Here is a 15828-nt window from a genome sequence, read left to right as displayed (position 1 = left end):
AAGAAGGCCCCTGATAAATGGACGCTGTGGTCTTTGCCTTTATAAGCTGGCTAGTCACTTCTCCTGGCAGCTGCAGTTTAGGGAAGGGCTTTTAGCTTCCTTGCCACCCAGCTATAGCTGAATAAAGACTCTTGTAAATTAAAAAAAAAGATATATATAAAGAACTATATATTTTTTTTAATTGAGTACAAAAAGAAGGCTTAGAAACTGATTGTGGAAGCAATTGTACATTCTACTTGATGTGATTGAAATTGGGAATTATATGTTATTTGTGTTAAATCCCAACTAATAATAAAAATAATAAAATAGTTTATTGAGTTAAAAAAAAATGCATATACTATGCAGGGCTTTAAAATTTTCTATCACAGTTTTTGATACATAATAGACATTCCAAATTTCATATTTACTATTGCTAGTATTTTATTCTGATTGAATTTTTATTATCATTTAAATAAAAACTCTCATATATAGTCTAAAGGTTAAAATACACTGTGTGTTTAGACTGCTAATGTACTTATTTTTATTTCTCCAGTGGAAAGTTCGAAGAACTTTAGCATTTTCTATCCACGAGCTTGCAGTTATTCTTGGAGATCAGCTGACAGCTGCAGATCTAGTTCCAATTTTTAATGGATTTTTAAAAGACCTCGACGAAGTTAGAATAGGTGTCCTGAAACATTTGCATGATTTTCTAAAGGTAATTTACTTACTTGTTCTTGCATAAAAACACACTAATATTCTATACTGAAACTGACATTTTTATTTTCTGTTATCACCAACATAGCATGACTTCTGAAGCTCTGTGTAAGAAAAGAAGGAAGCCCGGTAGCAGCGGTGGTTACGCACTTGGCTCTTAAGTTCTGTGTAAGAAGAGGGGTCCTGGTGGAACTCGTGGTGAAGCACTACTGCTGAACCCATCAGTCGCTCTCTGGAAGAGAGAGTCCTTTTAGAGGACATTTCTACTCTGTCCCGTAGAATTGGAAGAGAGTCTATGGCAACATTTTTGTTTTTAGCATAAGAAATTATAACTGAGTTGATGTTGTGATGTGACTTCAAAGAAGAAATAGTTTCAATCTGATCATTTGCTTGAGTCATGTTAATTTGTAACTTTAAATTCTCACAGCCATAGAGTCAATGCTGACTCATAGCAGCCCCTTCTGGGCTTTCGATACTGTAACCGTTTACAGGAGTAGAAAGCCCATCTTTCTCTGGAGCTGCTGGTGGTTTCGAACTGCCAACCATGTGGATCACAGCCCAATGCATAACCACTACACCACCAGGACTCCTAACGTAAAATTAGGTGCACTAATGACATTTTTAACTTATGGTGGATAATAGTTAGATTTTATTTTTGAAGTTCATGAATGATATATGCTAAAAAGTATTATGAACATTAAGCTTAGAGACTTTATATGCTATTATAGGGATCTGAAGATTTACCTTTCATCTTCATTCTATTCATATGGCAATCACTGATTTCCAACGTGAACAGCCCTGATTTTTAGCATATTATTTCATCTTGGCATACTATGTTTTCTTAAATATTAGCCTTAAAATTAATTCTTTAATTTTGAATTACAAAAGTAGTTATAATCCTACTAAGAAGTAAATTGTGCTAAAGAGCATTAACATATTATTAAAATGTCATAGAGAAATTTCTGTCCTCTGTTCTCTATTCTGAGAAGGACCCCTGATATTTTTTAGCGGCGAACAATATTTGAAAAACAAGCTCTGGGCACTAAATGTCCTCGTTTCTACTGGGTTTTTTAGGACTTTTTAATGGACAGAGGTTGAGAGATTTTAATGTTTTAAATTACTGACTTTGTATCTGTATCTTCACCTCTAATGCAATACTACTGCTTTTCTCATAAAGTAAAAACCCTGCTTCTAACAAGATCAATATATTTACTTATTTGTTCAATTATATGATAAAATGAAATTCGTTTCAGAATTATTTCACCAACAGTAATTCCAACATCAATGTTCAAGATTTTTCCCAGTACTTTCTCTTTTACAGCATTTGCCATGAAGTGGAAAACAGCTTTTTGCTAAGTGAAAATCAGATTTTTTCACTTATGTGATTTGATATTTAGGTTTTGGATTTTCCTCCCATATTGATTATAAACCTAATTTAAAATTTTCAGAATAAAATTTATTTTTATGTATTTCACTCAAACATTTTTTGAACACATATGTCCTGGCAAAGTATCATTTATTAAGCCTACATAACAATGAAAGAGCATAATCTCTTCACAGAGTCCATGATTTCATGGAATGACAAAATTATTTGGCATAATATAGTTCATTTTAAAAATCACTTTTTGCGTGCTTAAGGCAAAAGCTCGCACTCTGAACCCAGTGCCTGTGTAAAGTTCCTGTGTAGATTATTTAGTGGCGCTGCATGAGTCATCCCCGTTCATTATTTTTCTGGTTGTGCCTTGCAGAGGCCTCTGGTTTTCCTATTCCCATTTCAACTTTGTCTGAGAGTAATTTCTGAACCTTTGGTCTCCTAAAAATGATCTTTTAAAATAACTCATTACTTACAGGCTGCTAGTCTTTGTTTTATGAGCACATCTGTTTTTTGGCTAAAAGGTTGCCGCTCTAAGGCTAACTTTGGTGTATGTGTTAGAGTATCTGAACATAATAGTCTTAGAATGTCCTTCAGTAAGTTTGGACCTTTTTAAGAATTTGAGTTCTGATCTTCATTTTTCTCCTACCAGGATTTATCTGGATAGATTGCTATAACAAAAAGGTCAACAGCTATTTTAAAGTATAGGTGAGCAAGGTTGTGGAGCAAGAGGGTTAAAGAATGGAAGTGAAAAACTAAAGGAGAAATGAGAATGTTGGCCTAATCTGAAGAAAGTGATTGGTTTTCTATCCGGAAGCAAAGAATGGGAGTATGTATTGCTGAGTATAGTTTCACCAGAACTAAAAACAGACGGTAACAAGAGTGGCAGAAGAATGTAGTGAGTGAATAGTGAAACTATGCACAGCTATGCACAGTAGCGTTCAGTGAGGGCCGTGAACAGTCTCAAGAGACAAAGATCTCAAAAGGAGATTATGCGCAGTGTAAATAGGAATTATTCAGGGGAAATTAATTTAGTACCAATTTCAAATCATGAGGTGCAGGTACTCCATTTCTCCATTTTTCAAATAGAATGACTATATTACTTTTATTTACTAGCAGTATAATAAAAAATGTATATAATTGTGGTAAATATTTTTATTTTATTACGTAGCTTCTTCATGTTGACAAAAGAAGAGAATATCTCTATCAGCTTCAGGAGTTTTTGGTGACAGATAATAGCAGAAATTGGCGCTTTCGAGCTGAACTGGCTGAGTAAGTTTCAACAATGTACTAGATTATGCTTTAGAAGGGTTTGCATTTATTTCATTTTTACTCATTTGGGATTTGTATGCTGTAAAATGGATCTGCTGGCAATCGTGTGTGTGAGAGGGAGAGATGAAAGGGCTTCAAAAGGTTCATTAACTTCCATTAACTGTTCACTCAATTTGTCCACAAATGTTTCAGAGCCCTTTGATATACATAACATACAATCAATCACTCGTGATAGGTAGTGTGTTCACAGTCTAACAACTATTGTGACCATCTCGTTCCACGTTACCTCAACAGAAAAACTTGGGGACGTGCCCTGGGGAACCCCCTCTGACCAGGGAGCGGATCCAGCATGCATTGGGAAGCTAGAGAGTTTGTTTAGTTAGTTTGTTTTTATTGTTTTTCTCTGTATGAAATCCAGGATAGGGAAATCTAGAGACATAGTACCTGCACTGATGCTTCTTGTGTGGGTATCGCGGGAGGTTGGAAGGAAATGGGGCGCTAATAACAATAAGTAAAAGGAAAAAAAACCATAAGTAAAAGAATGAAGAAAGTGTTCTAAAACTAAATGTCATTGTACAACTCTTCTTGATGTAATTGGACTGTTGAATTGTATGATAGATGAACTTATGCCAATAAAATTGTTGGGGGTGGTGGTGGCAACTTTTTCCCCTTAAGCAATCATTCTTCTTTTTACCCTTGTCCTTAATCCCTGGTAACAACTAAATATGCTTTCTATAGCTGTTGACTTGCCTATTGTGCATATTTCATGTATATGAAATCGTACAACATGTGGCCTGTGATTTGCAGATTTACCTATTCTGGATATGTCATACATGAAATCTTATATGTGACCTTTAGTGTCTGGCTACTTTTATTGAGCATAATGCTTTCAAGGTTCAACCATGTTGTAGCATATACCATGATTTCATTTCTTTTTATGACTGAATACTATTCCATGGTATGGATACCACATTTTCTGTATATCGAGTGATGTACTTGGGTCACTTTTTAACATTGTGGCTATTGGGGAAAATGTTGCTGTAAACATGGGTCTCTGAGTCCCTGGTTTCCCTTCTTTCGGGTTGGAGTTTCTGTGTTACACGGAGTCCTAATGATATTGTGGGTTAGGCATTGGTTGAGAGAGTTCAAACACACCAGCTTTCCTTGGGGAAGACGTGAAGCTATCTGCCCCTGTAAAGACATACACTCGAAAACTCTGAGTAGACTTGCTGTGAATTCGAATCAGTTCGATGGCATTAAATTTGTTTTGGTTTGGTTGTATGGGGATTCTGTTTAATTTGTTGAGCAACCAAAACTGTTTTCCACCATTTTACATTCATACTAACAATAAATGAGGATTGCAATTTCTCCACATCTTCAATAACACTTGTTGTTTTGTTTTTTCTAGTTGTAAATTATAGCCACCCCAGCAAGTATGAAGGTGATCTCTTACTGGTGTTTTGATATGCATTTCCCTGGTGACTAATGAGAACTGTTTTTATAAGGACTTTCCCCATTAAAAAAAGCATTTTATTGGAGGCTCATACAACTCTTAACCACAATCCATACATACATCCATTGTGTCAAGCACATTTGTATGTTTGTTGCCATCATCATTCTCAAAACATTTGCTTTCTACTTGAGCCCTTGGTATCAGCTCCTCATTTTCTCCCACCCTCCCCGTTCCCCTCTCCCTCATGAACCCCTGGTAATTTATAAAGTATTATTATTTTGTCATGTCTTACACTGTCCGACATCTCCCTTCACCCACTTTTCTGTTGTCCGTTACCCAGGGAGGGGGTTATATGTATATCCTTATAAATGGTTCCCACTTTCTATCCCACCTTCCTTCCACCCTCCTGGTATCACCACACTCACCACGGGTCCCCAGGGGATCATCTGTCCTGGATTCCCTGTGTTTCCAGTTCATATCTGTACCAGTGTACATTCTCTGGTCTAGCTGGATTTGTAAAGTAGAATTGGGATCATGATAGTGAGGAGGAGGAAGCATTTAAGAACTAGAGGAAGTTGTATGTTTCATCGTTGCTACACTGCATCCTGACTGGCTCATCTCCCTGCGCCCCTTCTGTAAGGGGATGTCCATTTGTCTACAGATGCGCTTTGGGTCCCCACTCCGCACTGCCCCTCGTTCTCAATGATATGATAATTTATTCCTTGATGCCTGATACCTGATCCCTTCGACAGCTCGAGATCACACAGGCTGGTGTGCTTCTTCCATGTGGGCTTTGTTGCTTCTTAGCTAGATGCTGCTTGTTTACCTTCAAGCCTTTAAGACCCCAGACGCTATATCTTTTGATAGCCGGACACCATCAGCTTTCTTCACCAAATTTGCTTATGCACCTGCTTTGTCTTCAGTAATTGTGTCGGGAAGGTTGAGCATCATGGGATGCCAGTCTAATAGAACAAAGTATTCTTGCATTGAGGGCGTACTTGAGTGGAGGCCCAATGAGGGACCTTGCCCATTTTAAAACTGTTGTTTGACTTTTTGGTTTTGAGATATATGAGTTCTTTATATCATCTGGATTCTAGAATCCACTTTCATTTTTAAAAGATACTTTTGCTGGTTATATAATTAGAGGTTAATAATCTTTCCAAACATTACAATGTCTTCCATTTAGTTACACAGCTTGCCCAACCTGTAACAAAAAAACCTGTAATGATGTGCTGGACACAATGTATGTATGGATGGACTGTGATAAGAGCTGTAAGAGCCCTTGTGTTAGTCTGGGTGAACTAGAGAAACAAAATTCATAGACACGCATATTTTATGAGAGTTTCATATAAAGGGTAAGTGTACTTTAAGAAAGCATCCCAACCCAGTCCAGTCCAAGCCCATAAGTCCGACATCAGCCCATATGTCCGATACCGTTCTAAAAAGTCCTCCTCAAACTCACAAAACACATGCAATGATGCCGAATGCAGGAGGAAAGCGGAATCAGTGAGCATGTCAGCATCTCAGCGCTGCCAGGGGTCTCCACTTAGCTTGTCTAGTACCCAGGGATGCATCAGGGTAGGTCCATGTGGCTTCTCCTCAGGGATGTCTTGCAGGAAGTGAGCCTTGCCAGCTGAAGCAAGGAACTAGCTAAGGCAGCTTGACCCTGGTCCAACCACCAGAAAGCAAGACCAGACAGGCGAGGCTCTCTGCCCCTTCAATGAATCGCACATGTGTTCATCAGCCAGGTTGGCACAATAAACCTTAACTATCACAGCCCCCATTAAAATGATTTTAAAAAGACAAACAAACCAAACCTGTAATGATTTCTATCATTGATACTCAAATACCTTTTATTCTGACTCCTTTCAAGATTTTCTTTAAAATGTTTTTTAGCTGCGTGTTTATAATGCATCTATGACTAGAAAGTTTATTATTATTCTTGTTAATTGTTATTCTGGCGTTAAGCTGGTTTTTGAGCTTCTTAGATCTGTGAGGTGTGATGTCTTTTGTTTTTGGAAAATCGTGGGCTAATCTTTCTCTTCAGATAGTTTTGCCACCGGATTCTTTCACTGGTCTCCTTTCGGGAGTCCAGTTCATGTGTGTTCGAGCACTTGATAGTTGTTTTTACAGCACTTGCTATCATCTCTTGACCTGTTAAGTGCTTGACTGCTAACTGTTCAAAGCCATCAGCCACTGCAGGGCGAACGATGAGGCAGTCAGCTCCAGAAGGCAGCCGTGGCAATGCAGGCCTTTCTGTTCTGGAGCGGTGCTATGGGTTGGAGTTGATTGAATGGTAATGATTTGACTTGATTTGGAGAATGTTAAGGTTTACTAATTTCTTCTGCTGTGTTCACTCTCAGAGTTTTTCAGCTCTGGTAGCAATTTCATTCGACTCTTACAGGTTTTACTGAAATTCAGTCTGCTGAAATTATTCACTTACATTATCTGTCTTTGACAGGAAAATATTTAAAAATAGTTAACCTAATTTTTAAAGCTTTAATCTAAAGGATCCCTAGTGGTGTAGAGGTTATGTGTTGGACTGCAATCAGTATAACCAGCGGTTTGGAAACACCAGGTGCTCCTCGGGGCAAAGGAAGCTTTCTACTCCTGTGAACAACGACTGTCAGAAACTCCAGAGCAGTTTTACTGTGTCCTGTACGGTCGCTATGAGTCAGCATAGACTCAATGGCAGTGGGTTTGGGTTTTTTGGGAACCTGGTTGGTCTGACAGCTGTGTCATCTCTGATTGTACACGGGGGGGCCCAAAAAATGGAATTGTGTTGGGCGGAGCTTTTATATTACACATTTTTCTTGCTGGGAAAGCATCGAGGAGTCTGAGGGTTCTCCCACTCGAACGTTAAGAGATCTCTACTCTCGGGATCAAGGGGGAGCGCCCAGAACGCATCTTTCAACCACTCATGCTCTTTGGGGATTCTGCTGAGGAGAGTATAAGGGTTGGGAGCTACTGCGTGATGGTTATGGACCGTTTAACTTACGGCTTTCAGGTCTTGGACCAGTCGATGTGTTCCATCAGTTTTCTTACCTGGGAGAACTGGAGGATGATAGAGTTCTGTGAGACCCTCTCTCCCTAGGCCCTCCATAACTGACTATAGGCCCTTTCTCCCCACAGTGAGGATAAGGTACTATTTTCTACAGATCACTACTCCTGGTTCTCTCGGTTCTACTTACAAGAGTGTAATCTCCAGCTCCCCTATTTCTTTATTAAACCCATACCTGAGTGGGGTAGACTAGGGAAACAAAATCTAGTGAAACTCATACAAGGGAGTACCCCAAAAACCCTGGAATTTTTCTCAATGATAGGTATTTAAAAAAAATTTTTTTTTAACAAAAGTTTATCGCCTTCTGAGTACTCTCTATGACAGTTAATACATTTGTTAAATCTACAATTCTATTCTTGGAAACCTTTTTCAAACTCATTTGTTTGGATGGCCAACAGCACCTACCTTGTTTTTATCTTCACTTTTTCTACATTTTCAAGTCACTGTCTTTTCATGTCCCTCTTTGTTCATGGAAACAAAAAGAAGTTGCACAGAGCAAGATCACGTGAGTAAGGTGCATGGGGCAAGAGAGGCATGCTGTTTTTTGCCCAAAACTGGATCACTGAGATGGCTGCATGAACAGGTGCATTGCCGTGGTGGCAAAACCAGTCATCCACAGATCAGGCCTTTTTAATTACACACAATTACACAATCTTTTCATAAGCTCTAAGTAGAAAGCTTGATTAAAGTCTGAGCTGGTGGAATGAACTCCAAATGCACTACAAGTCAACATTTTCTTCCTTTTGTGAAATTGACAAATGTCCAGAATGAGGTTTGTCATCAATTGATAATTCACCTTTTTTGAAAGAAAACTTGAGTTTTTCCCATAGCACTGTACTTAGAAGCAGTGTTCAACATTGCATCTGTTTCTGGGGCATTTTTCCAGAGTAGGAAATAAAATTTCACAACTGCACACTTTCCTCTTAAATTGGCCATCACAAAAAAACGAGGTTTGAGTGAAACTGCTTTTACATAAAAGTTCACTGTGACCAAGGAGAACCTTCGCAGGCTACTCCACTGGGTGCACTAACTCAGAGTGAGTTGCTCGATGCTCGTCTACGGGGGGGGGGGAAATGCATACTACGAAAGCTCCTCTCCACCCAGTGCACTTCCGTTTTTTGGGGGGGATACCCCCTCGTATGTGTAAGAGAGTATTTTATATCAAAGAGCAATTGGATATGGAGAAAACATCCTAACCCAGTCCAGATCAAGCCCTTAAGTCCACTATTAGCCCACATGTCTGATACTAGTCTATAAATTTCTCTTCAGACTCACATAGTACATATAGTGAGGCCAAAGAAAGAAGATCACAGGCTGGTGGTTGGAAAGTCTTGTGGATCCAATGGCAGTGGATGCATCTCCAGGGCTCTGGCTTGCTCTCAGTGTGGCTCCATGTGGCTTGTCTAACAAGAAGGTGAAGCAGAGAGAGAGTGAGTCCCGCCCCCGAGGAGGAAGAGGTTACCAGAATCCTCATGAAAAGTCCACGCCTGCAAGGAGGCTAGATTTCACTCCCACACTTATTTTTCAAGTTGACATGAAAACTGCCACCGACCGCCCCTTGTCAACATGACACCTTTACACCTTTAGCCATATATAATTTTTAAAACAAGGACAATAGTAAAATCATATTTGCGTCTAACAGGATAAAACTAAAATGTATACAATTCAACATGTGCCAGCCTCATTTAAACATAATATTCTGTAAGCAACAAAACACAAATATTCTATGCTTAACAATTGCAGTTATGTAAACACCACACTATAATCCTATGAACCTATTCCCCCACCTATGTAAAGTTTGTAAGCTGGCCCTTTCATGCCTTTATCCCTCCCCGTTGTGCGTAACCAGTTTCTATACTGCCCACTTGGATCACACCAGCGCTCCGAGGAAACAGCATGTTCTTTGCTGTGAAGAATCTGCATGCCAGTTGGTGGCCGAGCTTCCCTGTGCACTCGTCCCTCCTGTGCTGGAGGTGCCCCGCACATCTGAGAGTTGCTCTGTCCCTTTCCATCCATTTCCCTTCAGCAGGGCAGAGCTGTCAGATCATGACTCTCGCTCAGCTTGTATCCAAGATGCATCTCCATCACACACACTGAACCCTTGAAAATGCCCCATCACCAGGACAGTACTTACAGTCCAAATTTCTCACCCTGGCTCGTGCACAGAGTTTTCTGGTTGCCATCTCGCTCACTAACTTTTGACAGCCCCAGTCTTGTCTGGCTTCCCCTGGGAGACAAACCAGCTTTGTGGAACAGGCTGCCAAAACTGAGGCAAGATTTGTTTCCTTTTCCACCAAAGTGGCTGCTCCAGACAGGCAGAATATGTCCCAGACCAGCCCCTAATTTGTGGGAAACGTTGAAATCCCGGACACCATATTGTTTCCTCTTGGTAGCTGGTAGATTCGTATAAACCTGATCTGGGCCATACTCAGATGGGTCTCTTGAGAGCAAAAACTGGGGCAGATGGCCTTATCCCATCTGAGTTTACCGATGGGCTCAGAATGGGATTTTAACCGACAAACCCTCCAGAAATCCAGTCTACTCACTTTAGTGAGAACGAGGCATATATTTTTCTATTTTGCAAAATCAGGTGTTAAGCCCAGAGACACATCAGCAAAAGGCAGGCAGGAGGCACCTCACAGCCCCTCTGCAAGCATCTTATCCTCTAGTTCACAAGCCCCTGGGGAAGTTACATAACCTGTTGTCAATTTGAGACCTAGAGTGAAGGGATGGGGTTTAGCCTGTCAATCAGGTTGCAGCTTGATGACCTCATGTGGAGGCACTAAAGAGATAAATAGCTCACTGGAGGTGGGTGGGACACACTCTCACTCCCTGTGAGACATTCCTGCTGACAAGACACATGCAGGTACGCTAGAGTCCTGGAGCTGAAGGAGCCACGTGGAGACCCCGGCTCAGTTACCACTGCCACTGGATCCTCAAGACTTTCTACCCACTGGCCTGTGATCTTCCTTCACTCGGCATCATTGCATATGTTTAGTGAGTCTGAAGAGGACTTTATAGATTGATATCAGACATATGGGCTAATAGCAGACTTATGGACTAGATCTGGGCTAGGTTGGGACGTTTTCTCAATATTCAATTGCTCTTGTATGTAAAACTCATATACATATGAGTCTTCCTGGATTTGTTTTACTAGTCTACCTGGATTAACAGACCCCTTCCCCCAATTCCTCATTGGCTGAGTACTATGGGGTAACAATCTTTCCCATGTGGCCTAATGGCTTCTCCCTCTGAAGCAGATATCACCCCTCCCCCTTTCCTATTTCATCCAAATCTCACATTCCATACCCCAGATGCCTGATAATCGTCATAGCTGCTATTAATTGTTCCCTGACTCTGTTCTCTAATTGCTGATGATAGACCTGGCATGTTACTTATTTCTTATAGTACCATGCTAAGGCGCTTCAAAAAGTCAGCTTTATTTTTCCATGAGGTTTAGAAGCTCCTTTGTATATCGGTTTACTTGTCTAATCCTTTCTGCTGATTAGAAAAGTATATACATAAAATCTGAACCGCAGAAGCCTCTTTTCATATCTAATCTTTTAGCACAGGTATTAGGAAAAAGTGTTACATATTCCAGTTGTACATATTTGGAATTAGGGGGAGAGATAACCAGTAAACTTGTGTAATATTTAAATCACATCTCTAAAGTAACAAATATAGCATTAATTTTATGCATAAGAGACCTGGTTATTTCAAATTCTTAATCTTTTTTTGTTCTTCCTTTTATCATTTATTTTTGTAGACAGCTGATTTTACTTCTAGACCTATACGGCCCAAGAGATGTGTATGACTACTTAAGACCCATAGCTCTGAATCTCTGTGCAGATAAAGTATCTTCTGTCCGTTGGATTTCTTATAAGTTGGTATGTATTATACCTTAAGAACAGCAAACTATCTAGCTCAGAAGCAGCAAAGCCCACATGGAAGAAGCACACCAGCCTGTGTGATCACGAGGTGCCGAAGGAATCAGTTATCAGGCATCAAAGAACCAAAAAATCATACCATTGTGTGCTCACCTCCATGATACGATCACTGAAGACAAAATGGGTGCGTAAGCAAATGTGGCGAAGAAAACTGATGGTGCCCGGCTATCAAAAGGTATAGCTTCTGGGGTCTTAAAGGCTTGAAGGTAAATAAGTGGCCATCTAGCTCAGAAGCATCAAAGCCCACATGGAAGAAGCACACCAGCCTGTGCGATCACAAGGTGTTGAAGGGAAGAGAGGTATCAGGTATCATCAGAACAAAAAAATCTTACCATAGTGAATGAGGGGGGAGTGCCGAGTGGAGACCCAAAGCCCATTTGTAGGCCACTGGAGATTCCCTTGCAGAGGGGTCTTGGGGAGGAGATGAGCCAGTCAGGGTGCGATGCAGCAATGATGAAAAATACAACTTTCTAACTTTCCTCTAGTTCCTAAATGCTCCCCCCCCCCCCCCCACTATCATGATCCCAATTCTACCTTGCAAGTTTGGCTAGACCAGAGGATGTACACTGGTACAGATAGGAACTGGAAACACAGGGAATCCAGGGCGGATGATCCCTTCAGGACCAGTGGTGTGAGTGGCGATACTGGGAGGGTAGAGGGAGGGTGGGTTGTAAAGAGGGAATGAATTACAAGGATCTACATGTGACCTCCTCCCTGGGGGCAGACAACAGAAAAGTGGGTGAAGGGAGACGTAGGACAGGGCAAGGTATGACAAAATAATAATTTATCAATTATCAAGGGTTCATGAGGGAGGGGGCAGCGGGGAGGAAGGGGAAAAAAATGAGCTGATGCCAGGGGCTTAAGTGGAGAGCAGATAAGTTTTGAGAATGATGAGGGCAATGAATGTACAGATGTGCTTTGCACAATTGATGTATGTATGGATTGTGATAAGAGTTGTATGAGCCCCTAATAAAAACGATTTTAAAAAAAGAATAGCAAACTATTTTATAATATCGAATGGAAGCTATTTCTCAGTTCACCATTTTAATGCTTGTAGGTTAGTGAGATGGTGAAGAAACTATACCTGTCAGCACTCCCAACATTTGGAATTGACCTCATAAATGAACTTGTAGAAAATTTTGGTCGATGTCCCAAATGGTCTGGTCGGCAAGCCTTCGTCTTTGTATGTCAGGTAAGCTGGGCACTGCAGTCATCCTTCTTTGACCAGTTTTTCTCCTAGAACAGTGTTTTTCTCCCACTTCTTGCCTGTCTCTCTCACCTCCTTTCTTACCCTGAAGGAACAGAACTTTGGCATCTGGCTATTTATAGGACCGCGTGTTCCCTCAAAGTTGGGTATCTGTCTGGTTCTTCCTCTTGAGCTACCTGCCCCTTTATCCGTCCCCCTCAGGCAGCTGAGCGCTTTATCAAGCTGGCAGCATACCATCCCCATCCCCTAGAGGGTGCTCAGTGTCCGTGACCCAGGACTTTACAAACTCCTCGCCTTCACGCAGCACTTTCAAACCTGTGTGGGGGTGGCGGTGGTGGCGGCCTGAGTGGCCAAGTCGCTCGTTTAAAAAGCAGTAACTGTAATTTGTAGCATATAAGTTGTTACTCAGACCTTTTTTTAGTATTTTACCGTTTTATAAGCCACATTTACAAAGAAACCTAAGGCAGTTTTTGTTTTGCTTTGTCTCTTCACTAGACTGTCATTGAAGATGATTGTCTTCCCATGGACCAGTTTGCTATATATCTGATGCCACATTTGCTCACCTTGGCAAATGACAGGGTTCCAAATGTCAGAGTATTGCTTGCAAAAACGTTGCGACAAAATCTATTAGAAAAAGGTAGGTAGGTGACTCTCTTAGTAAAGGTGTGTGGAGGGGAGGGGAGGTTCATAGATAAATATCAGAGTAGAAGTAATGTGTGCTCATAGACAACCTGCTCAAAGGATATATTTTAAGATAGATAGATATACATATATAGGTGTTTATGAGTAGTGGGTTGTCTTTGTAAATCACCGTATAACTTCATGACCTTTGGAAGGAGGTCTGTGTGTTGTGTTAGGGCCCATGTTGTTGGGGAGGGGGGGAAATGTGTTGCTTTTCCCCCTCTTTTTTCATCATAACCATTGTCATTGGGTCAGTTCTAACTCATGGGGACCCAGGACAGAGGATAACTGCGCCATACAGTCTCCAAGGCTGTCAATCTTTATAGAAGCAGACTGCCACATCTTTGTCCTAGGGGGAAGCTGGTGGATTTGAACAGCCAACCTTTTGGTTTGTTGTCAGGCATTTAATCAGTTACACTCCCAGGCTACCTGTTGTTTATCCAGTAGAAATCAAATACTCCAAAGTGTCTGCTTAGCTACCATTTGTGAGCTCCTCACAATTCAGGTGGTCTTATGTAATGTAATACCACCCCCAGGTGTTTCACAAGTACTATTTTTTGAAGTAGTAGACTTCAATAATAAAAATCAATGAATGTTGTGTCTTCCTTTGGAATCAGGTATATTTTTTTTAATAGCAATTATAATGAAATGATTCGTGAGATGTCGCTTTTGTGTATGTGTATATGGTAGGGTTCTTCCTTTTCCTCAACCCATCAGTCCCGAGAAAAGTATAGTGTTTTAATACATTTAATAGTTTAATACTGCCCTTCGAAAACCATACGATTTAATGTCTCATAAAATAATTAAGATCTTTTAACTTGTATTTGGGCTTTTTTAAATGAATTTAACTCAAGTCAATTTGGAATACTGATGTTAATCCATATAGCTTGTTTTTACCTATAGAGAATTTCTTTTACAACTCAGAAATTTTTGTATTTGTGTTCGTTAAAACGATTACATGTTCAACTCATTTTACTTGTCGTCTGTTACTTCCCATGTGCAGACTACTTCTTAAATTCTGCCGGCTGCCATCAGGAAGCTGTAGAACAAACCATCATGGCTCTTCAGATGGACCGTGACAGTGATGTCAAGTACTTTGCGAGTGTCCTCCCTGCCAGCTCCAAGGCTGCCGAGGACGCCATGAGCACAGCGTCTTCCACGTACTAGAAAGCTTGAACCGCAGCGTCTTTCCTGCTTACTGGAGAGCCGAGATTCCACAGACGCTTCTGACCCGTGTGATCTGGGACAGCGTTTTGGAAAGGAGGAAAGACCTTGCTTTCTTACCAGACTTGATTGCAGGTGAAAGTTGCCTATACCTGATACCAGGGATTTTACGAGTCAAGAGAAAGTACAGCAAACACGATTATCTCGACTTTAGGAACATGATTTCTCAGAGGATTATAATGATCACCGAAGCCTTAAACCCTTCCGTCTTCCTCACTGAATGAAACTTGAATTGGCAGAGCGTGTGGATTACGGTAGGGATGTGATCCCCAGAGATAGTGGTTGCTTCTTCCTGGCTTTATCTAACAGCCCCGAGGAAGAGGAGCCAGGATGTGAGAGAAAGCGGCCGTGTTCCTTTAAATGCTTTCCTAGGCCAGGACCTGTGTGGGGTCTGTGGCCTGCTGCCCAGCCCAGCCCTACATGTGGATAGTTTTTTTACTTGTGTAAATGAGAAAAGGAAGTGTTTCTGTTCTTTGTTTTTTCTCTTAAGGGCTTGATGCTAACACTAAAGTAGAACCTGATTTCAACTCTTAAATACAGCATATTGCTGTATACATTTACAGAACTATCTTTGTCCTGATTTTTCTTCCCATGCTGGTCATGAGCTAAAGGAAATTTATTAGCACGTATAATATATGTCAGATATTTTAAACTTGATCATGATTGGCTCTGAAGTGCAGCTTTTCCTTCACATACTGTATCTGTGACCACTCTTGGGAGTGCTACAATCTTTAATCATGCTGTTGTGGCACAGGTTCTCTTACTTGTCCAAATGAACTTTATTAATAAGATCTACATGGAGAGATATATACACTTTTGATTGTTTTCTAGATGTTGGCAAATAAATGCATTGGTGACTTGTATTAATGAATTAGCCTAAAATGGGGGGATGAAATAAAATATTTGTCCTTTAAGTCA

At 40.6% G+C, this 15828-nt stretch overlaps 1 protein-coding gene across 1 annotated transcript in view; it reads left to right on the top strand.

The window, feature by feature from the left end:
* Nucleotides 1-15828, top strand: part of PPP4R1 (protein phosphatase 4 regulatory subunit 1) — a 63250-nt gene extending 47422 nt beyond the window's left edge. The window contains exons 13-18 of the mRNA XM_004714097.3: nt 533-694; nt 3237-3337; nt 11618-11738; nt 12856-12990; nt 13501-13642; nt 14690-15828. Coding sequence (XP_004714154.2) covers nt 533-694; nt 3237-3337; nt 11618-11738; nt 12856-12990; nt 13501-13642; nt 14690-14853 — 825 coding nt within the window. The 3' untranslated portion in view covers nt 14854-15828. The remainder of the gene's footprint in view (nt 1-532; nt 695-3236; nt 3338-11617; nt 11739-12855; nt 12991-13500; nt 13643-14689) is intronic.

This window comes from Echinops telfairi, unplaced genomic scaffold (genome assembly GCF_000313985.2).
Source record: "Echinops telfairi isolate 266 unplaced genomic scaffold, ASM31398v2 ScPeMD7_24;HRSCAF=84, whole genome shotgun sequence".
In the NCBI taxonomy this organism is placed as follows: Eukaryota; Metazoa; Chordata; class Mammalia; order Afrosoricida; family Tenrecidae; genus Echinops; species Echinops telfairi.
The sequence above is the reverse complement of the archived record's forward strand: the minus strand, read 5'-3'. Positions and strand labels throughout refer to the sequence as shown.